This window comes from Scyliorhinus torazame, chromosome 17, assembly GCF_047496885.1.
Source record: "Scyliorhinus torazame isolate Kashiwa2021f chromosome 17, sScyTor2.1, whole genome shotgun sequence".
NCBI lineage: Eukaryota > Metazoa > Chordata > Chondrichthyes > Carcharhiniformes > Scyliorhinidae > Scyliorhinus > Scyliorhinus torazame.
In genome coordinates this window covers 174,644,470-174,671,587 of record NC_092723.1, presented here as the reverse complement: position 1 = coordinate 174,671,587, position 27,118 = coordinate 174,644,470, and the positions used below count along the sequence as shown (strand labels likewise).

The following is a 27,118-nucleotide window of genomic DNA, read 5'->3' as shown; positions in this document are numbered from 1 at the left end:
TCATGAATGAACCATCCTTTTGAGGTTGTTGGAACTTTGTTGAATGTTTTTTTTTCATCTTTTTCGGGATGTGGGCTTCACTGGCTAGGCTAGCATTTATTGCCCATCCCTAATTTACCTTGAGAAGGTGGCGGTGAGCTGCTTTCTTGAACTGCTGTAGGTACACCCACAGTGCCGTTAGGGAGGGAGTTCCAGGACTTTGATATGTTTTAAACTTGGAATGTAGAAACAGATTTAGAATATTCCACTTGGTGGCAGCAGGGACATCAGCAAATAATGGAAACACTTGGAACTAAAGCAAATTGAAAGAGCATATGGCTGTTTTCTTTTGTCAGCTGCAGACTGTTTTCTTGCCGAGGCCAGCTCGCATAAAAACTCAATATTGCAATATTGTTATTAGTTGAGAAATTATATGGTCCCCAACAACCTTTAAATTGTGATCCTTAAGCTGACAGAGGTTCCAAATGGCTGCTGATCTGAGCTCACGTTTTAAAATCCTCTCCAAACTGAACAGTTTATATTAGCATAAAATGTAATTTTGCAAAGCAACACTACGGAAAGCTTCACCTGCCAGTAGTATTTGCAAGGCAAGTATTTGAATACACCATATCCAATGAGCACATGCTTGCATTTGATATGTACATGTAGTAACAGGATTCTCTGCTTGCAGCAAGGATTTGTAAAACTGCCCCGAGTTCTAGATTAACATTTTAGACTTTCCTTATCTGTGTTGTGAAGAAGCGTGAATCTGGACAGTTTTGCAGTAATTGTTAATTTATCTGACAATAGGTTTCCTCAACTTTTTTTCCAGCTGCTTGATAATGTTGAGAATAAAATGAAAGGAACCTGTGTAGAGGGCACAATTCCAAAATTGTTCAGGGGAAAGATGGTGGTAAGTAATTAATTACTCAGTTAAGCAATTTCAAGACCTTTGTGGTGCTTTTGACATCAGTTAACATTTTCTCTTCGTTTTTAAAGTCATATATTCAATGCAAACATGTGGAGTATCGGTCTGAGAGAATAGAAGATTATTATGATATTCAACTCAGTATAAAGGGAAAGAAGAACAGTAAGTATAACTACTTAAACTTTTTATCCATCCATTCAGAATTGCAACAAATTAACAGTTGGCTTTTTTGTTCTGCAGTATTTGAATCTTTCAAAGATTATGTAGCAGTGGAGCAACTGGATGGGGACAACAAATATGATGCTGGCGAGCATGGTTTACAGGTATGTTTCTGATGCTATACAATATCAGGAAATGTTAAGCTTTACATTTGACTAATATTCTGATCATCAATTTAGCAACAGCCAGGGGTAGATTATAATCACAGAAAAATACAATGCAGATGAGGCCCTTCGGCCCATCAAGTCTGCACTGACATATGAAAAGCACCTGACCTGCCTACCTGATCCCATTTGCCAGCACTTTGCCAATAGCCTTGAATGTTATGATGTGCCAAACGCTCATCTAGGTAGTTTTTAAAGGATATTAGGCAACCTGCCCCTCCAGGCAGTGCATTCGAACTGTCACCACCCTCTTGTTTTTTTTTTAATAAAAAGCTTTTCCTCACATCCCCCCCCCCCCCCCCCGACCATCCTGCCCCTCACCTTGAACTTGTGTCCTCTCGTAACTGACCCTCCGACTAATGGGAACAGCTGCTCCCTATCTACCCTGTCCGTGCCCCTCATAATCTTTTACACCTCTATCAGGTCGACCCAAGTCGTCTCTGCTCCAGCGAAAACAACCCAAACCTATCCAACCTCACTTCATAACTTGAACAACCTCGTGAAGCTCCTCTGCATTCACTCCAGTGCAATCACATCCTTCCAAAATGTGGCGACCAAAATTGTATGCAGTACTCCAACTGTGGCCTCACCAAAGTTCTATACAGCTCCGACATGATCTCCCTGCTTTTGTAACCTATGCCTCGATTGATGAAGGCACGTGTCAATATGCCGTTTTCACCACCCTATTAACCTGCCCTCCTGCCTTCCGAGATATATGGACAAACATGCCAAGGTCCCTTTTGTTACTCTGAACTACCAAGTGTCATGCCGTTCGTTGAATACTTGTCAAATTACTCCTTCCAAAGTGCATCACCCCACACTTTTCAGGGTTAAATTCCATCTGCCGCTTATATGCCCATTTGACCATCCCGTCTGCCTTCCTGTAACCCAAGACACACGACTTCACTAATCATCACCCGGCCAACCTTTGTGGTCATACTGATTCTGCCCCCCACATAGAGATCTATGTTGCTTCTATAAATGATTAATAATAGGGGACCCAGCACAGATCCCTGTAGTATGCCACTGGACATTGGCTTCCTGTCACAAAAGCAGCTGTCTGTCATCACCCTCCGTCTCATAAGTATCCCATATGCAATTGCTGCCTTTGAGTCTCCCATGTAGGACTTTTGCAAAGGCTTTGCTGAAATTCATATAAACTACATCAACTGCACTACCCTCATCTACACAACTGGCCACCACCTCAAAAATGTCAGTGAAATTTGTTAGGCATGTCCTCCCACTGATAAAGCCATGCTGACTTATCCATGATTAAACCTTGCCTCTCCAAATGAAGATCGGTTCTTTCCTTCAGAATGTTATCGAATAGTTTCCCTACCACTGACGTGAGACTCACTGGTCTGTAGTTCCTTGGCTTATCTGTGCAACTGTTGTTAAGTAGTCGAACCACAATGAGCTGTTCTCTGGTCCTCTAACACCTACCCCGTTGCCAGAGAGGAATAAAACATTTGGGCCATAGCCCTTGCAATTACCTCCCACAGCCTGGGACACAATTTGTCTGGACGGGAGATTTATCCACTTTTAAGCCTGCCTCCCAATACCTTGTCATAGAATTTACAGTGCAGAGGAGGCCATTTGGCCCATTCAGTCTGCACCAGCCCCTGAAAGAGCCCCTGAGCCCTCACTTCCACCCTAACCCTGTAACCCAACAACCCCACCTAACGCTTGGACACACCGCGGCAATTAAGCGTGACCGATCCACCTAACCGACACATCATGGACTGTGGGAGGAAACTGGAGCACCCGGAGGAAACCCACACAAGACACTGAGAACGTGCAGACTCCGCACAGACAGTGACCCAAGCCGAGAATCAAACACGGGTCCCTGGCGTTGTGAAGCAAGTGTTAACCGCTGCGCTACCTTGTAGCCCCAATGTCAATTCTCTCAAGAACTTTAGTCTCTCTCCCTGGTTCCATACCTACATCCTCATTCTCTTGGGTGAAGACAGATGTGAAGTATTTGTTCAACTCCCTACCAGTGCCCTCTGGCTCCATCCACAGATTGTACCCCTGGTCCCTAATGGGCTGTACTCTTCCCTGGTTACGTGCTTCCCATTGATATACTTATGGAACATCTTGGGGATTTTCTCTGACTTTTACCAGCCAGAGCTTTCTCATATCCCCTCTTTGCTCCATCCTAAACTTTCAGTACCCTACTGATGCCTCTGCTGATTTACTTCCCTTGAACTTGCTAAAAGTCCCTTTTCCTTCTCATCACATCCTGAATATCTCTGGTCATCCGTGATTCTCTGGGCTTGTTACTTCTTCGTACCACTCTAGAGGGAATATGTTGGGCCTGTACCCTCCCTGTTTCCTTTTTGAATGCCTCCCGTTGCTCCACAGAGTAATTGTTTCCGGTGGCCAGATTCTACCTTATTTTATTTAAATCTGCTCATTTTCACCTCCCAATCCAAAACTTTTTTTTTTTAACAATTTGTAGATTTATTTTTCTATAACAAGCTTAAATTGCACCAAGTTGTGGTTGCCATCACTAAAATGCTGCTGCACCAACATCTCAGTCACCTGTCTGGCTTCATTCCCCAGAATTGGGTCCCTTGTTGGACCCTCTAAATATTGACCTAAAAAGTTCACCTGTAGACATTTTAAAAACTCCACTCAATCTGAGCCCTTAACGCCATGGCTCTCCCAGTTAATATAACTAATGAGTGGAGGGAAACCAGTCAGGCTTTGAGATATTAATTTTTTACTGCATAAATAATTCAAATTATTTTATTAAAAGTACTGAATTGTACCAGTTTTCTTTTTTAAAAGAACACATTCGGGGCTTAATGCTTCTGAGAAATATTTCATTCTGAAATATACAACTCCAACGTGACCTCCCTGCTTTGGTAATCTGCCTCGATTGATAAAGAAAAGTGTCACATTTGCCTTTTTCACCACCCTATCAACCTTCCCTCCTGCCTTTTTTCATATTGAAGCTGTAAATGGGGGTTAATTGTTGTGTGATCTTTAACATGTTTGTGTCAGTTGGCATTCCTGCAGTTCATTACATAAAATCATATCAAAGTTGGATATTGTTATTGGAACCTCTGCCTTTTGATATTTTGATCATGTTTTATTGTAAGACGTTGAGGATCACCCAAACCAAGTTGATCAGAAAAAGTTCTCCTGCCGTTAAAATCTAATCCATATCCTTTCAGTAGTTACACTCACCCCATCTGCATTTACTATCTTCCATTTCAAAACTCATCAGAGGCTTTACTTCACGAGTTGTAGCTTTAACAGTGCGCCTGTGGTGGAGCCATTTGGAAAAAGTTACCAACGGCATCTGATAGAAGAGTCGCCATGTGCTGTTCTGCTTCCTGTACAAGTCCTGCATGTTGGCCCCCACGAATTGCATAGTTTCTTGATCACTCAGTTCTCATCCTAGGGAGAAATTTACGCCCGTCTGTATCAAATTCCTAAAGGTATATAAATTAATTTATATCTTGTGCACAGGATGCAGAAAAGGGCGTGAAGTTTCTTACCTTTCCACCGGTGTTGCATCTTCAGCTTATGCGTTTCATGTATGACCCACAAACTGATCAAAATATCAAGATAAATGACAGGTAAGCAGACTTGTATTTTTGTCCATATTGACTCTTACTCAGCCTTCGTATGAGGCACTTATTTGTGTATTAAACAGCCAAAATATTTCCTTCAAAGATAATCCAAACCTGAATTCCGATGAGGAATCCTAATTGTTAATAGACATCATATTAAGAGTAAAAGCCTTGTAATGACTCGTCAATCAGTTTTTAGTCATAACTGTTTTGTCTTATACATATGGTGAAAAGTATGTGTAACAGCAGTGAATTGAGCACAGATTTGATGTAAGTTCCCTTGCTATGATTGATTTTATTTTCTAAATTGACTGGATCCTGTTGCCTCCATTTTGTGCAACATCTTTTTGATGTAATTTTTTTATATTGCCCACTGTTACCAGGAAGTGGCAAAATAGTTGGTGTTAATTTTGTTTCCGTTGAATTCCCTTGGATTTCCATTATGAAATGAAAATGAATGGAAAGCGCTTATTGTCACAAGTAGGCTTCAAATGAAGTTACTGTGAAAAGCCCCTAGTCGCCACATTCTGGCACTAGTTCGGGGAGGCTGGTATGGGAATTGAACCGTGCTGCTGACCTGCCTTGGTCTGCTTTCTAAGCCAGCTATTTAGCCCACTGTGCTAAACCAGCCCCTTAGTAACGATTGAGAGTACTGGGGAATACAGCCAGAGTTTGTGTTTGCCACTTTGCTGTTGCATATTGGATCTACAGCTCATGGTGATACTTTGCAGAAGTTAATTGATTGGGATCTTTGCATCGGATGGATGCAAGTTTTGTTTTTTTGGGGAGTTTGGAATGTTTTTGAGAATCATTCACTTTGCCAAACAGAAAGGGGTTAATGACCAGGGAAGAGAAACTGTGTTAAGAACAGCAATAGCTGATATGAACAAAAAAACTTGAGATTGGAGTATTCCATGGGGGGGAAGAGAACCTTCTATTTGGTATAATCAGAAACACTTGATGCCTTTAGAGGGATACAAACCCTGCAAGTGCAGAGGGTTTTAGTTAAGACGGGCATGATCAGCGCAGGCTTGGGGGTGGCTGAAGGGCCTGTTCCTGTGCTGTACTGTTCTTTGCTTTTTGTTTATTTCATTACTTCAGGATATATATTGCACTAAATACTGATTAAACCATTTTGAAGAATAGCTAGTTGATCAGTACATCTTTATTTCAAAAATGCATTGTGCCCAATGGTTCAGATTATTATGACCTATGCATAGATTTAATGGTCTTTGAAAATGTAATGTTTATTTTCAGGTACTAATTGTAAGAAAGCACAAGAGAACACATGATAAAAGTGCAGTTTCTTTACAAGCTGATTAGCTGGCTTTCTGTATTTTAATTTGAAAGGGGGAAATAGATGAGCAGAAAATAATTTGACGAAAGTTCATGTTTTGGATTGAAGATATTATACAAGCGGGTTGCAGCATATATGGGCACTGCACAACTTATTTTCAATCGAGTCATGTTATTTAGAAGTTTGATTCGCGCTTTAAAAAAAATAAATTTAGAGTACCCAATTCATTTTTTTCCCCCAATTAAGGGGCAGTTTAGCGTGGCCAATCCACCTACCCTGCACATCGTTGGGTTGTGGCGGTGAAACCCACGCAAACACGGGGTGATTCACACTTTTGACTCCTTCTATTCACCTTATACCCCCCTTAATGTGTTCTGTGCATTCATAGACATTGATAAACCGATCTAGATAAAGCACCTTGCTTAATTGAAGATTTTATGAAATCTTGAGTACGGCTTTAAACTGGGATTGATCAGCGTGCTGGAAATGTTACCACGTACAGTTTGGAAACTGCTGTCCTAACACAGTTGTTGGAGCAAATTACCTTCCTGAACCAGCAGTAGGATTTGCAAAGATTTTACACCATTCTAATTTTTGTAAAATGTGGAAATTAGTGTTTTTTGAAATCTTCATTTAGAAATAGGAAATGGTTCTTGAGATACTTTCTGATAGTCGGATCATCCTTCTCACTAACTTGTCAAATCTTCTCCCTCTGACTACCTCTGTTTTTTTGTGACTGGGTACCAAATCACGGTTCATTTACCTTGTTATTTTAAAAGAGTCTGCAGTTTGCAAGTGTGCTGAACAGTCAATGAAAATGATAGTTTATCAACCGTTGCAAGTCTTTTTTCATGTGTTTTTGGAGTAGCTTGTGTTTGGAGTAGCTTTTCTACAAATTCTGAATCTTTGAGAATGTAGCAGCACCATCAGTCAACCTGTAGCAGAATTCTTCCTGATTGTCATATTATCATGACTGTCCCCAATGAACTGATGGTGGTACAAAACATTTTGGAGACTTAATGTTCAGAATTTGTAGACACACGAGTTCAGGTACAGTGGCAATCACCAGTAGTTATACAAGTTAGCCTCAAATTGATCTAGCATTTTATTAAGACCTCTTTTATAACATCACTGTCTTCCATTGTTATTATTTCAAAGAATAATGTGAATGATCACTTGAGGGACTTTGCATGGTCTGTGCTCGACCAGAATTATTTCTGTTACACATGAGTAAAACTGCAGTACTAGCAATAGGTTATTAGTATTTAGCCCAAATTATCTCAAACCAACTTTGGACTCCCAATACACGTTACACACTTGCTGAAATATAAAATGTACAGTTTTCTCCTCTGTTTCAGTATTTTCTAAGGGCAATTTAATTTTATTTTTAAGGTTTGAATTTCCTGAGCATTTGCCCCTAGACGAGTTTCTGCAGAAACCCGATCCCAAGGATTCTGCTAATTACATACTACATGCAGTGTTGGTGCACAGTGGAGATAACCATGGTGGACATTACGTTGTCTACCTAAACCCTAAGGGTGATGGTAAAGTGAGTATATAAACCACTGATGAAGTAGCTACACTTAATGGGTGTGTATTGATGAGCAAGCCAAAGTTACTGTTTGGGTAATATGTGAAATATTGAGTTTGTGTGGAAATTTGAAGAAAAAAGTTGACGTCCATTTAAGACAATTACCCACAATGTTGTAATTGACCGAGTAGACTTTGGCTCTTGGTCAGTGTGATGAATGGTTACTGTACCCTTAACACCATGTAGGTGATGCCCCTTTAAGATCGGGTTTGGAACCCTGGGGGACTCCGCCCACCAGGGAGCCGTATACAAGGTGATGCCCTGTAGGTGGCACTCAGTAAGCACACATCTAGGTCACTGACTAGTTCTTTTCTTATTAAAGCCTTCATTTACCATTCTGCATTCTCGTGTCGATATTGAGGGTACTACAGTCAGTTTACTCGGGTCACTTCTGTGGGTGGGAGGGTCAACGTTGGATATTTCACATTTGTAACTGTCCTCTCAGAACTGGAATTTGAAGTTGCTGAATCATTTTTATAAGTTAGAATTAAATGTTTCAATTTGAATGAGAGGATCAATTTCTTTTCATACATCAATTCGCTACAAAATTGCAGGAATAAAGGCTTAGTGAACAGGGTATTTTTAAATTGTTCATTCCGTGCCAGCAGTTCATTTTTAAAATTTGCATAGTTACTCTCATAGCTGAGAATTTTAACATTGATGTGTTTCACCCATACTATGATCGGTGTCTCTCAGTTCTACCAGTTGTGTAGTTGGAAAAGGTTTTTAAAAATGCTTTTAAGTGTAATTGAACTTTTCATAATACTACAGGTACTGCTTTTAAAGGAAGCTATTCAAAAAGTACATGTTGCTAAATGTGCAATTGTAGGGATTTATTTTGCATTTTTATTTCTCTATTTTTAAAATTTAGAAATTACTTTTATTTAAATCATAAAAGCGAAATAAGTCATGCCTTTTCAGACTTCAATTTTTCAGCATGGCGAGAGATTAATTTGCGTCTCCAGTTCCTTCTCATTTTTAAAATCGGTATTGTTAAAATGTGGCTGATGCATCTGAGTGCTGTCTGTCTAAAGTAGGAAAATTGAGGCATGTTTGTTATTCAAATTGCCTCCGAGTTAATCATCAGTTTGGGGCTACTGTGTAAATGTGACACAAATGGAAGAATTTGTCTGTAAAACAGTCATTCTGGTGACTGATCACAGTTGAAGTTTTCTCAAGTCGTACACCTCTGGTCATTTGTGCTTTCTTAACTGGGTCTTTACGCAGCCTGCAATAGAAAGCTGTTTTATTGTAATCTGTTGCACTCACTTCTGTTTAACAAATGTGTGTTTGTTTTATGGATCTCAATTCTTTGACACAACAATCCTTGAAGCAGTCAATATCCAAATGTAGCAAGACCTGGACAATATCCAGGCTTGGGCTGGCAAGTTACATTTGCGCCATGCAAATGCCAGGCAATGACCAACTCTTACAAGAGAGGATCTAATCATCACCCCATGATCGCTGAATCTCCCACAGTCACCTCCCTGGGGTGTTACCATTGATCAGAAACTGAACTGGACTAGCTATATTAATACTGTGGCTGCCAGAGCAGGTCAAACCCCCCACCCAACCAAAGCCTGTCCACCATCTACAAGGTACAAATCAGGAATGTAATGGGATACCCTCCACTTGCCTGGATGCATGTAGCTCCAACAATACTCTTAAGCTCGACACTATCCATGATGAAGCCCACTTGATTGCTACCCCTTCCACAAACATTCAATGCCTCCACCTTCGAACAGTGGCAGCCATGTGTACAATCTGCAAGTTGCACGGAAGAAACGCGCCGAGGTTCGGCAGCATCTTCCAAACCCATGACCTCTAGCGCCTGGAAGGACGAGCAACAGAGACCAGGGAACCGAACCACCTGGAGGTTCTTCTCCAAGTTGCTCACCACCCCAATTTGGAAATGTATCGCTGTTCCTTCACGGTTGCTCAGTCAAATCCTGGAACTCCCTCCCTAACAGCACTGGGCGTGCTTGCACCTCAGGCTTCAGCGGTTCAAGGCTATTCGCCACCACCTGGGGGGGGTAACGAGGGATGAGCAATAAATGCTGGCCTAACCACATTCCGTAAATTAATTTTAAAAAGCACTTCCTATAGTCCAGTGTCAAATTGTTATTGTGTAGGTTTTTAAAAGTCTTAAGCTAGTCTGGTGTGACCAGTAGACCGCACTGCATGTATAATTCAGCTGTATTATATTTGAAACCGTACCATTTTATGGCAGAGCACTGAGAAAGCAGTGGCAGGATTGGACAGAGTCAGCATGGATTTATGAAGGGAAATCATGCTTAACAAATCTACTCTAATTCTTCGAGGATGTAACAAGTAGAGTTGATGAGGAGGAGCCACTGGATGTGGTTTATTTGGGCTTTCAAAAGGCTTCCAACAAAGTCGCACATCAATTTGCGTGTAAAATTAAAGCACGTGGGATTTAGGGGTAGTGTATTGAGATGGATAGAAAATTGTCTGGCAGACCGAAAACAGTAGGAGTTAACATGTCCTTTTCCAAATGGCAGGCAGTAATTAGTGGGGTACCGCAGGGATCAGTGCTTGGACCCCAGCTATTCGCTATATATATTAATGATTTAGATGAGGGAACAAAATGTAATACCTCAATTTGCAGATGACAAAATTGGGTGGGAGGGTGAGCAGTCAGGAGGATGCAGAGATACTTCAGTGCGATTCGGACAAGTTGAGTGAATGGACAAATGAATGGCAGATGCGGTATAAAAATTTGGAAACATCCGAGGTTATCCACTTTGGTCGCAAAAACGGGAAGATGGACTATTACATGGATGTCCATGGATTAGGAGAGGGGAATGTGCAGCGAGACCTGGTTGTCCTCATACACTCGTCTCTGAAGGTGAGCATGCAGGTGCAGCAGGCGGTAAAGAAGGCAAATGATATATTGGCCTTCATAATGAGAATGAGTACAGGACGTCTTGCTGCAATTATACAGGGCCGTGAGGCCACACGTGGAATACTGTGTGCAGTTTTGGTCTCTATCTGAGGATGTTCTTGCTCCAGAAGTAGTGCCTCAAAGGTTTAGCAGACTGATCCCTGGGATGGCAGGACGGATGTGTGAGGAGCGATTGAGTCGGTTAGGATTATATTCACTGAAATTTAGAAGAATGAGGGGAGTAATCTCATAACCTATAGAATTCTAACCAGACAAGACAAGGTAGATGCAATAAGGATGGTCCCAATGGTGGGGTGTCCAGAACCAGGGGCCACAGTCTGAAGATACGGGGTAGACCATTTAGGAAAGACTTTTTGAAACAATTTGAAGTACTCAATTCTTTTCCAATTAAGGGGAAATATAACATGGCCAATTCATCTACCCTGCACATCTTTTTGTATTAAGGGGGTGAGACCCAAGCAGACACTGGGAGAATGTGCAAACTCCACACGGACAATGACCCAGAGCCGGGATTGAACCCGAGCCCTCAACGCTGAGGCAGCAGTGCTAACCACTGTGCCACAATGCCGCCCCTATTTAGGTCAGAGATTAGGAGAAATCTCTTCACCTAGAGAGTGGCCGGTCTATGGAATTTGTTACCATAGGACATAGTTGAAGCCAAAACATTGTATGTTTTCAAGAGGCAGTTAGATGTAGCACTTGGGACAAAGGGGATCAAACAAAATTGGGAAGGGGGACCAGGCTATTGAGTTGGGTGACTAGCCTTGATCATAATCAATGGCGGAGCAGGCTCGAGGGCTGAATGGCCTCCTATTTTCTTGTTTCTCTGTATGCAAACTGTTCATGCTACATTGTTGAATTTAAAATACACCAACAAATTCTAGAGGCAGTGATGAAAAACTTTGAGTGGCATTTATGAGAACTTTAGATGCATTTTGTCTGCCCTTCCGACTGCAAATCTTTCAGATTTTTAATGAGATGCTAGTGTAGAGGATTTATAACTGGTGTACAAACCGCTTGCATCAATTAATGCAAGCAATGGTGTAGTGTTATGATTGTTGGTTTTAATTGCTGTTCAAGTCACGTAGGCATTGCTACCTTGAAACTGAAGAGAACAAATGTCTCTGGAGAAATGCACTGAAGTATTCTGACCTGGGGAATCACTGCTTCTGTTGGTAGTCTCTGTTCGCCTCTCCCCTTTTGTGATAGGGTATATCTTGAAACTTGAAAGCAACTCCTTTAGCCCACAGCAGTGCACTTTCACGCTGAGGAAAGGGAGGAATCATCTAAGTTGGGTGGCTAGAATTTTGGCCATTTTATGAGGAGTGTTTTGATACCGAGACTCTTAACTTCAACGTAATTACTTTACACTATCGTACATCAATGTATGATATTTTCTTGCCTTCTGCAAGGTTTTTTAAAACATCAATAAAAGAGTAGAACAATTTAATTTAGTTTTCTGTATCTTGTCTAACCCCATTACCTGACTTAATTGTCTTTCCACTCTTAATGTTTCAGGCTCTAATCCAAAAGCACCATTGAAGTAACTTTTGATAATTGCTTTTAACCCAAGAGCAGTGCACTTGTATGTTCAAAATTTTGTTGACGTGACGTTCCCTTTTGTATTTAAAAGGATAGTGCTTTGGCTTGTCCTGAGCTACAGTTGGTATTTTGTTATGGATTTAGCACAGTCTTGTATTTAAAAAAAAAATCAATGTATGGTCCCAACAGCATGCAACATCAAAAGATTGCTCAAGTTAATATGTTAAGATTTCACCGTGTAGTTATACACCAATACTGGTAACCTATCCTTCAGATTTTAATGGTCTAAGCTTAAGGCATTGTCAGGTTATCTGTTCTGCCATATTGGCCCATTAGTACCGCCCCTTGAAACTCATCTTGTATTTGAACATTAATTGAAAGCTTAATTGGTAGCCTTCTAAAAGCAAGCACCCTCTTTTAGAGCGTTCCAATTAATTCCGTTTAATTAAATCATGAAACAATATTTTTAACTGTTTTGATTACTTCCTTTGTTGACTATAAAATTATTTGGGATGAAGTACTTAATTCTGTTTGTCTGTCCTCTTTCCAAGTGGTGTAAATTTGATGATGACGTTGTATCAAGATGTACAAAAGAAGAAGCAATTGAACACAACTATGGAGGTCATGACGATGATTTATCTGTGCGACACTGCACCAACGCTTACATGATGGTGTACGTCAGAGAATCAAAATTAAGTAAGCAGGTTTTGAATGTAGATTGGAAAACGTTTTGCAGGTTTATCCAATTAGCAGATCTTCAACGGGTGGTTGACCATTGAGAAAGGGGGTTCTCGTTTGTCATAGGATTGACCTGAATTAGCAGTTTGTCTTCTGCGAATAGGTTGGAAAGATTGGGATTGTTTCCGCTCGAGTTTAGAAGAGTGAGGGCTGACTTGATTGAATTTTATAAGATCCTGAACGGTATTGGCAAGTGGACGTGGAAAGGATGTTTCCTCTTGTGGGTGAGTCCAGAACTCGGGGGCAATGTTTTCAGATTAGGGCTCACCCTTAAAGGAACGAGATGAGAATATTTTTCTGAGGATTGTGTGACTTTTGAACACTGCCTTAGAAGGCAGCGGAAGCGGGTTAACTGAATATTTTTAAGGCAGAGGTAGATTCTTGTTGTGCAAAGATTATCAGGTTAAATGGGGAATGTGGAACTTGACATACGTCAGCCATGATCTTATTGAATGGCGCAACAGGCTGGAGGGGTTGAATAGTCTCCTATTTCCAATGTTCGTATTCCCGCATTTGGCAAAAGTTCCTTTCAAGTGAGTGCAGTGGCATTTGTGACTGATTGCAGAACCTGTTGACCAATCAACGGGAGTACATTGGTAGCATATTGATTAATGGACAGCCCATCACTACTTGTATAACCTTATGGATGCTTTCTTGAACATCATAGATCTAGTTGGCATTGCCCTAAAGTTGCCTCGAAACGTGTTTTGCCATAAATGTAATAATGAACTAAAATTGTGTGCTTTGCTTGTTTAAGTATTGTTGACCTGTTAATCTTGGGCTTCATCTGCTTCTTCAGGTGGATGAAAAATTATCACAGCAGAATGTTCCTTAGATGTACTGGCCAATATTTCTTCCTGAACAGGTTAACTTGTCCATATCAGTTGATTGTGAAATCATCTTTGCAGATTGGCCTGCAAAACAACAGCGAGTACACCGAGTAATTTACTCACTGTGAAGTGCTTGGGGTCATTCAACGCTTATGTGGGTATTTGTTTCATTTTGGGTTTCTGTTGGGCAATTTACATGAAAACAAATGTGTTCAAAACTCTGTTTAAAGGTGAGGTTTTACAAGCTGTCACAGACCATAACATTCCACAACAATTGGTGGAGCGCCTGCAAGAAGAGAAGAGGGTGGAGGCTCAGAAAAGAAAGGAGAGACAAGAAGCACACCTCTACATGCAAGTGCAGGTATTAGAGCATTCTTGTGTCATTTACATCTGACGGCAATTCTTGATGCACTTCCCTGTCGCAATATGCACTCTACTTTTGATTGGAATTTGCCACGTGTGTTTAGGAAACAGACAGCACACTTTACACATTGGCAGATATTCAAATTTAAGTAATTCCACGTACGTCTTCAGGCTTTTTTTTAAGACAAATTACTTCACCTGTAATTTGATAAATTGTGCAATTCGACCGCATTTTTTATTAAAATTAATTTTTCATCTGCAGAGCTATAAGAACAAAGCCCCATTTGAAAGGTAGTGGGTAGCTGTGTCCTGATTACACTAAAAGCTCCCCATATCTGGGGGTCTCTCCACAACCCAAAGATGAGCAGCTTAGCTGGATTGGCCCTGCTAGAAATTGCCCCTTAATTGGGTTCAAATAATTGGGTACTCCTAAATTTACTTTTTAAAAAAAAAAACAACAACTACTCCCGAAGGGTTGTGAATGGTTGTGAATTCTCTGTCCCAGAGGGTTATGAATACTTAGTCACTGAGTGCATTTTTCTAGTCACTAAAGGAATTAAAGGGAGTGGTAATGGTGTGTGAGAGATGGGGAGGGGGGAAGCAGGATCGGTTGGTGATGAAAGAAGGGAAATTGCCCTTGAACCGTAGTACAAAATGGGGGAGTGGAATCAGGAGCTTGTTTTTAACACCACTCCGCTTTCTTTTCCCCCATCAACTCAAATGAAGTGAATTGCTTCGTGTGGCTTTGTGGTTATGATGAAGCCAAATGCAAACTGATTTAGATGAATGGCAATATTGTAATTTTATTTTTAAATTAAATCTAGTCAGCGGATTCCTGCATTTTGTTTACTTTAGATAGTAACCGAAGACCAGTTCTGTGGACATCAGGGTAATGACATGTACGATGAAGAAAAAGTGAAATATACGGTGTTCAAAGTCCTGAAAAATTCCACACTTGCAGAGTTTGTTCAGAATCTATCTCAAACAATGGTTAGTATTTCAGCACGGCATGTTCAACACTAAAACCAGAAGAGCATTGTCCACGGAAGAACTGTTTTCTATCGTCTTAATTGGCATATGACCAAATAATTAGAATTGCTATGTAAATGTACTTTTGAATCTGTTCTGGATCACTTCAGGCTTTCATCAAAAGGCACTGGGTGTTGTGACATTAATATAAATCTTAACAGTAGTACTGTTCACATTTTTCAAAAATCAATGGCACTGGAAAGTAAGTGTCTTTCGTTTCAGGCATCAGATTTGGATTAGCAATAGCCATCTTATCTGTCAGAGTTCATGAGTTCATGGCCCACATCAGACTTCAATCTAGGTTGATACGATGGCAGTACTTGAAACAGCATACTGTACTGGAAGTTTTCTTGCAAATGGGATGGAATACTCGACGCTTGCATGGATGAGTACAGCTCCAGCAAACCTCGGGAAGCTCAACACCATCAAAGCCAAAGCAACCTGCTTGATCAACCCTCCATCCACACCTTAAATATTCACTCCCTTCCTGCCACCGCCAGTACACAGTGCTAGAAAAAGATACACTGCAAGCCTCCTTTGATAGCACCATCCAAACCGGCAGCCCCTACCACCTCAAAGGCGGCAGATACATTGGGACACGGCCATCTGCAAGCTATTCTCCAAGCCACACCAAGACCATTCATTCATGTGCCTCACTTCCCAACCCAAGAATATTGGCCAGTTGTAACAGTCCAGATTATACCCTAGTTGAGATCACTTTCTCGGTGTAGCCCTGAAACTTTTGGGTGTGTGTGGTTTAATTAATCAGGCATTGCCACCTTCCTCGAGGCCGTGGAGAAAATATTTCTTTTGGGTTCTGAGATGTACAGCACACTTCTGCATAGAGCATTTTGTGTTTCTTACTCACAAGATTGTGCACTTGGTTCTAAATTTTCAATAAAGCACCATGACAAGTTGTCACTTCCTTGAAACTACTGAATTGGAATGCTGTACTAAATATTTTTTAATTATGTAACTGATTTTACCTACATTTTGATCTAATGTGTTGCTCTTGCTTTAATCTAGGGATATCCACAGGAACAGATACGGTTGTGGCCAATGCAGGCTCGGAGTAATGGGACTAAAAGACCTGCGATGTTGGACTACGAAGCGGACAGCAACAAAACTGTAAGTGTGTACATTCTAGGATGAATTCCCATGTAGATTTTGAAGTGACTTTGTGGCCTTTCCTGGAATAAACCGATGAAAAGCTTTTGTTGGGTATTTCAAGGCAAGGAATTTGATACCCATGAAGGATAAACAGCTGCATCGAGAAATGAATACGCTACACAGAGTGCCTCCTTCAATCAAAAATATTGCGATGGTTTGTTTGAGAATCCGTATGGACACATCGTAGTAGGCAGTTGTATCAGCAACATGGTGTGCTGGAGAGCGCAGAAGGACAGCGAGGCAGCAAATACTCCAGGCCAGGACAGAGTCTGCAGACAGCAGTTCAGCTTCTTGGACTTGATTGCTGACCTATGTGACATTCTGGAGGAGTTGATGCCACTGGGGTGTGGTGGACACTCATTGACTGTGGTAGTGGAGATGGCTGTGCTGCACATCCTTCTCACTGTCGGGTTGTTGCGGGGATCCGCTGGGTATGTCTGTGGGATCTCTCAACCTGCAGCCCATCACAGCATAAGAATTGATGGATGCTTTGTTCACGAGGGCAAAGTGTCTGTACGGTTCTAGTCTGATTCAGTACTAAAGCCAGATTCTGTTGAGTCCAGAGGATCCTGGACTGCATGCGTTTTGCCTTCAAGACTCCCTTCGAACAGCCAGGTTCTTTTGTCAGCAGGAAGAGCTTTCACTCGCTCAATGTGCAGACCGTATGAGACCACTGCAAAAATATCTGACCAGAGTGCGTTACATTCCTGGGAAGTTTCAATTCACAGTCCCAGGTGTTGCACATGTTTGCATAATCAGAAAACATTTGTGAATAAGTCCTGAGTTCTAAGCAGTATTCACTGAGAATCTGTACACACCAACATCGAGGCAGAGGACTCATACAGCCACTAGATCTAACTACATGAGTGAACGTTGACCCGCCAATTGGCCTTTTGAAAATGTACCTCCGATGTGGGGAGCATTCCAATTAGGACTCTCGATCACTTCCCACATCATGGTGATCTGTGCTCTGCACAACTTGACACAGCAGCCAAGAGTTGAACTGATACTGGATGACTCTCTTGATTACACCTACACCTCTGATGAGGGGGAACAGCAGTACTACTGGTGTAGGAAATGGCCATCCAGAGGAAACACTGATGGCAACAAACAGATCATGGCTTATCTACCTCCATACCATTTTCCACATATCCTTTGATGTCATTAGTATCCAGGAATCTATTGATTTTTGCCTTGAACATGCTCAATGAGCTTCCACAGCCCTTTGGGCTGAAGAATTCCGAAGATTCACAAGCATCTGAGTGAAAATAATTCCTCCTCGTCTCAGTCTTAAATGGCCTTCCACTTGTACTGAGTCTGTCCCCGCGGTTCTAGGCTAACCAGCCAAGGAAAACATCCAGTCTACATCTACAATTGTGTAAATTTGAAGTCACCTCTCATTCTAGGCAGCTCCCAGGGAATACAGGTCTAGTTGTCTCAATCTCTCCTCATGTAATAATTCTGCCATCCCAGGGATTAGTCTGATTAGCCTCCATTGCACTCCCTCTATGGTAAGTATATCCTTCCTTGGATAAGGAGACCAAAACTACTCTGTACTCCAGATGCAGTCTAACCAAGGCTCTATACTATTGCACTGCCACAGAAAAGACATGGTATGAACAATTTGCATCTGCAGCCATCGCATCTCTGGCTCCACACTCGCGTCTCCTGTTGTCAGCCTGGCCCGCTGTCACTGTAGCAATCTCTGTTGCTGCTGCTTCCATCTGTATTATCTTTGTGAGGAAGGAAGGGCAAACCACAACCCACGTGTCTCCACTCCTTTTCATCCATGCTCGTCACGGCAGCAGGCACTAATGATTGGCCATGGTGCTCTGTTGCAATGCTACCCTCTGACTTGATGCACACCTGGATTGTCATTGAATTCCTGTGCATGGGTCATCCACTTGGTGGTGTAGGGTGTTGGGTACAGTTCTGGTCTGAAGAAGCATTTGTAGTCCTACATGGGTTAACTGTCAAGCCTTTACTGACTTGTTGGAACTCTTTAGGTACAAGCTAGGAGCTGTCTTCATGCTTTCTGATACACACTGCACTTGTCCAGCATTAAACTGACTATGGGTGTGGTTCCAGTGTGCGCTCTCATCAGAGTGGGCAGTACTGTACTCTGTCACACATTAACCTGTTATGTGCCAGGCCCTTGTACTACGCAGTTGCACATGGATACCATATCATACATGCAGGATTGCCACTGCACCATGCATGCCATTCTCCAGCAAGCCCTCACTAGATCATTCAAGCACTTCTAACAGAACCCATGATAATGCCGCAATCTCTCAGCTGCTCACTACTTTGGCCACCTCCAGCTCGGGCACCTTTGTGAAGTGGAAATTCATGCGACTTCCATTAAAAGCACCATATCTTCACTCTTAAAACACTGCGTGTGAACTTTGTTCACAAATCCATGCATCACTTGAGAACCAGCAATTATTGTACTCTTAATTAGGAAAAATCATTGGTATCAGGGTATCCTGATTATTGTGTAACTATTGCTGGCTAGGAGAGTAAATTATTAAAAGTAGTTGGTCGTGCTCAAAATAACAATCATATTTGCATTTTGCCGCATTGCACAGGCAAACCCGTCGTGCACATGTTTGACTCCTCATAAAACAGGGAATCACAGTAAGTAGCTCTCATATTCACTGTAAACCATCTTTCCTGAGCAATATATTCTGACCTCAGAATGTACCTGTTTAACTTTGTTTACTCCCTAACTATCCTGCAGAGAGGAGGTACGGATTAGATTTCTGATCTGTTAAGATAGACTTGCTTTTTTTGAAGGGACAGACCAAGCCAGACATTTGTTCTCACAGCAACACACCTTAATACCAATTGGGAACGGTTCAGTTATAAGCTGCCTTATACTCTGAAGCCACATGATAGGAGATCAATAATATTTCTACATTGAGCTATATTAGTGCCTTCAATACTACATCGTGCACCATGAACCTAGGCCAGTGCATTATTAGTGCACAGATATTGAAGGTTTTTATGCAACATGAAGTAAACTTGTGAGATCAATGTAGTCTAATGAGCCAAACTTTGTTTTCCTCCTAGATGATTGAATTGAGTGATAATGACAACCCATGGACAATATTTCTAGAAACAGTAGATCCAGAGTTGGCCGCCAGTGGAGCAACATTGCCCAAATTTGATAAAGATCGTAAGTCCATATTAACCATATATTGTTAAAAATGGGGCATTTAATGAGGGGCTTTACAGGTCAGAGCTACCAGAGGAGCAGTCTGGGACGACCGACTCTTTGGAGGGCTTGGAGTTTCCCATGGTGGAAGAGGAAGTGTGGGAAGAGCTGGAGCTGCCATTGGGTCTAGAGGAGGTCCGAACAGCAATAGGACAGATGCAAACAGGGAAGGCACTGGGGCCTTCACACGGGTTCCCAGTGGAATTTTACAAGTGGTTCCCGGACCAGCTGGGTCCGTTATTGATGGGAATGTTCAATGATTCTTTGTCCCGGGGTTCTCTTCCTGCGACACTTGGTCAGGCACCCATCTACCATATCCTGAAAAGTGACGAGGATCCTGCGAATCGCGGATCATACCATCCTATTTCACTGCTTAACATAGATGCTAATCTGTTAGGTCAGGTTGTGGCATTGAGGTTGGAATTTTGTCTCCCGGAGGTGCTTGGGGAGGATCAGACGGGATTTGAAAAGGACCAAAGACTGTTGTCCAATGTGTGGCAACAGTTCTACATGGTTCTTATCCTGGCGGTGGGGCTGGAGCCAGAGATATTTGTGCCATTAGATACAGAAAAGGCGCTTGATAGGGTGGAGTATCTCTTCACTGTTTTGGAGAAGTTTGGTTAGGCCCCTGGGTTTGTTTTGTGGGCTGTACCAGGCTCCTTTCACCAGCATTCGTACAAATTCCAGGAGTCTGGTGTTTTTCAGTTACATAGGGGAGTGAGGCAGGAGTGTCAATAGTGATTGAGCCATCGGCCATTGCCCTGAGTGCCTCGGGCATGTGGTGAGGGATAGTTAGGGGTGGAATGGAACATAGGGTATCCCTGCAGGCAGATGACCTTTCGTTATATGTGAAGGACCTGATGCCCACCATGGGGGCGTGATGAGAATACTGAAGCTGGGAGCAAATTAAATCGGGGGAAGAGTGACTATTTTCCGGTCAGCCTCCGGGGAATGGAGCTAGCCTTGGGGTACTTTGTTTTTGCTTCTGGTATCTCGGGGTCCAGGTGGGTTGAGATTGGGCACCACTCAGCAAGCTGAATTATACCAGCCTGGTGAATAAGGTCAAACCTGACCTACAAAGGTGGGAGGGCAACCTTTGTTTGTCCCTAGCCGGTAGGGTCCAGTCAGTTAAGATGAACATTTTGCCAAGATTTCCATTTCTCTTCCAGTGTCTTCCGGTCTTTTTCGAGTTGGTGTTGGGATGTTGTGGGGATCCTGGGCCTACCTGGGTGCAGATGGAGTCTGGGTCAGACAGGGTGTCCAGTTTGGGTGCATTTCTCTTCCATTCGCACCGGCAAAGTAAAAATATGGAGGCAGCGCCATCGACATTTTAAACTTCAGTCAGTATTGAGGCTGGCCCATAGTTGTGCACCTGTTTCAGCCAGTGAGGTTGGATGCCCCATTTGGAGTGGGGAAGGGGCTGGCGAGATTGTGACCCATTTCTGGACGGTTGGTTTGCCAGCCTGGAGTAATTGAAAGTGATGTTTGGGCTCTCAGTACCTTTCGGTACCTTCAGGTATGTTGGTGTCTGAGTGGGTCTTGCCCCCACACCCCAAAGATGTGCAGGATAGGTGGACTGGCCATGTTAATTGCCCCATAATTGGGTACTCTGAATTAATTTTTTTAAAAAGGTACCTTCAGGTATGAAATTTTGTTCGACAAACCCAGAGGCACCACCCTCCTTTGGTGCGTGTAGTTGGAGGAGTGGAGTATGTCCAGGATATATGGGCTGAATCTAGTGCAAGATCTGGGTTCGGTGAAGGGGGTGAAAGCCTAGTGGGAGGAGGAGCTGGGGGGTCTCGTGTTGGAGGATGAGGTGTGGAGTCAGGCCCTTCATAGGTGAACACCACCACCTCGTGTGCAAGGCTGAACTTGTTCAGTGTTCCTGACCAGAGCTAGAATGAGTCACGTTATTGCCAGAGTTGAGGACCGGTGCGGGTGCTGTTCGAGGGAGCCAATTTAACCATGTGCACAAGTTTTGGACCTAACCCTAATTTTGGTCTCCTTTTTCAACACATCGGTGATTCTGGACATCGAAATTGAACCCCGTCCCTTGGTAGCCACATTTGGGGTATAGCACTTAACCGGAACTGCGGGTGGGTGCGGGGGTGGATGTTCCTAACTTCGCCTCACTGATTGCTCGGAGACGAGTCCTGCTGGGGTGGAGGTTGGCAACTCCACCCAGTGCCTCAGTTTAGTGAGGTGAGGTTTTGCTTCTGGAGAAGTTTAAATACACCATGAGAGGGGGTCAATTGAAGGGTTGTACCTGAGATAGCAGCCATTTAAAGAAACAGTTCTGTTGATTAATATGACTTGGGCAACAGTTATGTTTCACTTAATTACTTTTATACCTGTTTGAGGACATGCCTTTAAAGGATTAAGTTAAAATGCTCCATAATTGCATGTTGTAATAAAGAAATTGGTTGCAAATGTGCAATATGATAATGCTATGGCTTTTTCTTCAGATGATGTAATGTTATTTTTGAAGATGTACGACCCCAAAACTCGGAGCCTGAATTACTGTGGACATATTTACACCCCTATATCGTGTAAAATACGTAAGTTGAGAACTGAATACAGATATCAATTTGTACAGCTATTGCAAAGAATTAACTACTCTATTTATTGTGTGCAGGTGATTTACTGCCAATCATGTGTGAGAGAGCAGGGTTTCCGCAAGGAACTAACCTTATCCTCTATGAGGTATGAAAATACATGACCAAGTTTACTTTGTAAAACATAAATGCAATATTTTTTCAATAAAAAAATGCTTTTACATAAAATTTGACTTCAAACAGTTTATTTGGTAATTGTAAATTGAAACGAAAATTGGATCTATTATTTAGTCAATCATGTTGATTCAGAATACATTGGACAGCCATTTCCAATACTGAACTGGTATGTTGTTTGGGTCACAAGGAAGATTGAGGGTCATTTGTGATGTGTGTGTGTCTCTCTCTCTCTCTCTCTCTCTCTCTCTCTCCTTCTCCCCTCCCTCTTTCTCTCTCTTCTCCTCTCCCCCCACCCCCCACCCCCCCAACGATGTAAACAATATTGGACAAATATGATTTTAAAATGATCATGAAAAATCCGCTTCTGCTCAGATGCTCAGATCCATGAAAGTCATTATAAAATATAAATCTTCAAGATCACCAATTGCATGTGTATGATGTAGCTACAGTCATTTGGTTGACCGTTTTTATGCTTTTATAATTGCAACAAATAAGCAACATTACTTTTGTGATTATTTATATTAATTTGTAAAACTGTCTTTACTTTAGGAAGTAAAACCCAATTTAACTGAGAGAATTCAGGATTATGAAGTGTCCCTTGATAAAGCACTTGATGAGCTCATGGATGGCGATATTATAGTATTTCAGAAGTAGGTGATGCTTTAGTAGCAAATTAATGGAACTCAAATTGCTAATGTATGATTTTGCTTTTTTTTAAATTTAGAGTACCCAATTAATTTTTTCCAATTTAAGGGGCAATTTAGCGTGGCCAATCCACCTAGCCTGCACATCTTTGGGTTGTGGGGGCGAAACCCATGCAAACACTGGGAGAATGTGCAAACTCCACACGGACAGTGACCCAGAGCCGGGATCGAACCTGGGACCTCAGCGCCGTGAGGCAACAGGGCTAACCCACTGCGCCACCGTGCTGCCCTGATTTTGCTGTCCTGATGTGCACGTTTCTAGTTTGTGGTGGGAAGTTGTGAAATTCCAGAAACGAATAGTGCCAATATTGCTTTATACAAATGTTGGGGAGTGGGCAGGAGGTTTTTTTTTCTACAGAAGTACAACAAAAGTGATAACTAGATAACACTCATTTAACTCCACCAAAATGCATTAGGAGCAATCTTATTCCAGAATAATTCAGTGTGAAAGACTGGAGCAGGCAACCCATGAGACATTTAACTCTTCTAAAACTGATAATATGGATAAAACTGATGGAAATCTTCCAATCTTGTCATGGTTGTTATCCTTATTGATATCCTTCATCATATAATTGACCCATTGATATCCTTCATCATATAATTGACCCATAGTACGTCAGCCCCGTGTCACAAGTATTAATTCTGAAATTTGTGTAAAAGACAGTTTCTCTCCAGCACGTTGTTTTCTTAAACACAAAAAGCATTTTGCCAAGAGAGCATGCCAATTCTGCCCATTTAGATTTGGATAGCAACTCAAGACAATCTTGTTAGAAATGCTATCATTAATCTGTGCCCTTTATCATGCCAGTTTTATTTTCCTTTTCTACGGTATTGCCACTTGATGGGGCAGGATGCCACAGGGGCCAAGAGTCTGTTAATATAACTGCATTGCCCAAATAACCCACTGTTTGGACAGTTACTCAACCGTGGGGTGTCGTGTCTAAGGCAGATTTTGATGTCGGTCAAAGTCCACAGAAGTGCACTTTCCAGCAAAGGTTACTCATTAGCATTTGGTGTGGGATTGCTCCCGAACTAACTAATGTCCGGTCCATGAAGTTAATTGTAGTGTCCAAACTCCTGAACCACTAATCAGCTAACTTGGGTGTGGGCCAACAATTCAACTTGAGACTTTAGGATCTTTTTTTAACTCTTATTAGCTAGCGCAAAGCTGTTTATTTAACTATTGGAGTCGTTGATCTGCATAATTGTGGTTTGAGCTGGGAGAAGCTTCTCTAGAGATCTGCAATAAGTGCTGCATTTCTGCAAAAACTTAATATTCTAGTTAAAGTTTACAGTGATGCTACCTACAGTTTGGTTTTCTTAGTATGTTTCAAGAAATTTAAAAACTCACCTGTAAACAGTGACACTGGATGTTTGTAACTATTTCATTCCACCCAAAAAAAAAAATCTGGTGGCTGAAAGCATATTTCACCTTATTTTTCCAGTATTTTGCAGGTATCAAAATTTGTTACCTCAACTCAAACTTTGTTGCCCCAGCTCAAAATGTAATCCATCCTGCAGACGCACAATAGGCCAGTGTGAGTTACTGCTCCTTTGTGACAGGCTCTAGACCACAGCTTGCCTCCACATTGGGTAATGAAATTGCCTAACCGTTGCATGTTTCTCCTTACAATTGGCAATCTGTACTCTTCCATGCTGGAGGCAGAAATGGAAACCAGAAAACTAGCTGGCAGATGGGATTCTAGTATTATCGTTGGTAGATGTATTCTGAACTATCACATACCATCCAATACTCTTTCATTTTCTTTGTTTTTGGTATTGTTCAAGTAGAAATTTGGTCAACTTTAGTGAATTGCAAGATTGGGTCCTTCTATATTAAACTCTTGCAAGCTTGTCATGGTAGAAATGGGCCATATTTCTTATAGGCAATTTGGCACCCTGACCCTCATGATTAATCTTCTAACTTAACTTTCTAGCCCACTTCCCATACCCCATGATTCCCTGACAGATCAATAATCTATTGATCTTGGTCTTCAATAGACTCAATGGAGCATTCACATCCCTGTGTGGTAATTGGCCAATAGCTTTACCAGTCTCAATACATGCTTGCAGACAGCAGATCGGTAAATGTCAGTTTGCAAGTGTTGTGTGAACAAGTTCTCCCAAATATTGTTTCTGCGAGAAACTAGCTCTACCATTTGTGTGTTTAATGCATAACTAATGTCTGTAGTTCAGTTTACTTTCATATTATGGGATATTCTTCGACCTTCTATTTCCTTCAAACTTGGTACGTTTGTCTGTGAGCCATCTTTTATTTCTTCTTTGTTGCCTTCATCCTCCACCTTTTTCGTGAGTTGGAAATGAGTTAGTGACTGGGCAGGCTTAATGTTCCAGACAATGATTGTCACCAAAGGTGAATTATCCCTCTTCATTCTTTTCAATCTGTCTACAGCCATTGTCAGGGTTGGCCACACCATCCCCTTCCAATTCCCCCATCATCGTCTAGCTGGGAGGGACTGCACTCACCTGATTCTGATGTATCCAGTCAGAGCCAATAAATCACCTGCAATGACTTCCCTGCCTGTGCATGCTGTCCTGTAAGAATGTTTCCTTGCGACCTCCCACCCCTGCCATTTCTCATCGAGTCCACCGTGACATCAGAAAACACTGCCGTCCTTTTCCATATGCTCATTGTTGACATACAGTTCTTCAAGCACCACTCCTCTCGCGACCTGTGCTTTCTGGATTATCGGACTGCTTGTTCAGCGTCCATACTAATTAAGCAGAAATTTCCTGCAGCTAAATATTAGGAAGACCAAAACCATTTGCTTTAAGTCTGTCACAAACTCTTGTTTCTTAGCTCCTGACTTCATCCCTCCCCCTGGCAACTGTCTTGAGGCAGGAACAAAACTGATTGTAACCCTGGTGTGATATTTTGCCCTGAGATGAACTTCTGGCCACATCTTTGCCATTCCTAAAACACTCTAATTCTGCTACCTTAACATTACCTGACTTCACGTCTCAACTGATTTTCTGCAAAAACCCTCATCTGTGCTTTTCTGGACTTAACTATTTCAGTGCACTCAGAGTTGGCCTTTCACAATCTGCTTGTCCTACTTGCACCAAATCCTGTTACCCATTCTGTGATTGTTGACTAGCAACACTTCAAGCCACCCATGTCTTCAGTTCCTGCCCCCATCCATCTTGCTAATCGCCTTCAGCCATACAACCCTCTTGAATATCTGTGCTAAATAACCCTGGCCCATGAGCAATCCTGAGTTTAATCATGCTCTCATAGATGGCCAGGTCTTCAAATGTCATGGCCCAATGTCTCCATAAACTTCTGCCAGTTTTTTAACTGCTCATTACTTAACTCTTTCAACTGACCTAACATCTCCGTATCCAAAGGGAAAATGCTGGAAAATCTCAGCAGGTCTGGCAGCATCTATAGGGAGAGAAAAGAGCTCACGTTTTGAGTCCAAATGACCATTTGTCAGAGCTTTGCCAAAGGGTCATCTGGACTCGACGTTAGCTCTTTTCCCTCCCTACAGATGCTACCAGACATGCTGAGATTTCCCATCATTTTCCCTTTGGTTTCGGATTCCCGCATCTGCAGTAATTTGCTTTAAACATCTCCGTATGTGGCATAATGTCAAATTTTTTGATCACTGGCCTGGTAAGTTTTACTTTATATAAAAGCCATTGTTTAAATGCAATCAGAAATTCATAATAAAGATGCACATTTCTATTCTTGCTGCATGTTTCATAATAAAAATTATTGCAACCAGCAATAAGGGCGAGTTGGTACTGTGGTTAGCACTGCTGCCTCAGCGCCAGGGACCTGGGTTCAATTCCAATCTTGGGTGATTGTGTGGAGTTTTCACTTTCTCCCCGTGTCTGTGTGGGTTTACTCCGGGTTCCTCCCACCATCCAAAGATATGCAGGTTAGGTGGATTGGTTATGCTAAATTGCCCCAGGTTGGGGGATGGGGCCTAGGTGGGGTGCTCTTTCGGAGGGTTGGTGCAGACCTCCTGGGCCTTCTGTACTATAGGGATTCTATGAAAGAGGAATTGACCAGTAAAAAACAACACTGTTATCAATTTGTTTCTGACTGAACAGAAACATTGGCTCAATCTTTACTGTT

The 27,118-nt window shown here is 42.0% G+C and overlaps 1 protein-coding gene across 5 annotated transcripts in view; it reads left to right on the top strand.

Annotated features, from left to right (window-relative positions):
• The window catches only part of usp7 (ubiquitin specific peptidase 7 (herpes virus-associated)), a 148,340-nt gene that overhangs the window by 107,803 nt on the left and 13,419 nt on the right, over nt 1–27,118 (top strand). For all 5 annotated transcript variants that reach the window (XM_072481707.1, XM_072481703.1, XM_072481702.1 and 2 more), the window contains 13 exons: nt 812–892; nt 979–1,069; nt 1,148–1,230; nt 4,771–4,880; nt 7,564–7,720; nt 12,782–12,926; nt 14,029–14,159; nt 15,017–15,151; nt 16,217–16,318; nt 19,433–19,538; nt 22,043–22,135; nt 22,213–22,280; nt 22,859–22,959. In XM_072481707.1, the coding sequence (XP_072337808.1) occupies nt 812–892; nt 979–1,069; nt 1,148–1,230; nt 4,771–4,880; nt 7,564–7,720; nt 12,782–12,926; nt 14,029–14,159; nt 15,017–15,151; nt 16,217–16,318; nt 19,433–19,538; nt 22,043–22,135; nt 22,213–22,280; nt 22,859–22,959 (1,403 nt within the window). The remainder of the gene's footprint in view (nt 1–811; nt 893–978; nt 1,070–1,147; nt 1,231–4,770; nt 4,881–7,563; nt 7,721–12,781; nt 12,927–14,028; nt 14,160–15,016; nt 15,152–16,216; nt 16,319–19,432; nt 19,539–22,042; nt 22,136–22,212; nt 22,281–22,858; nt 22,960–27,118) is intronic.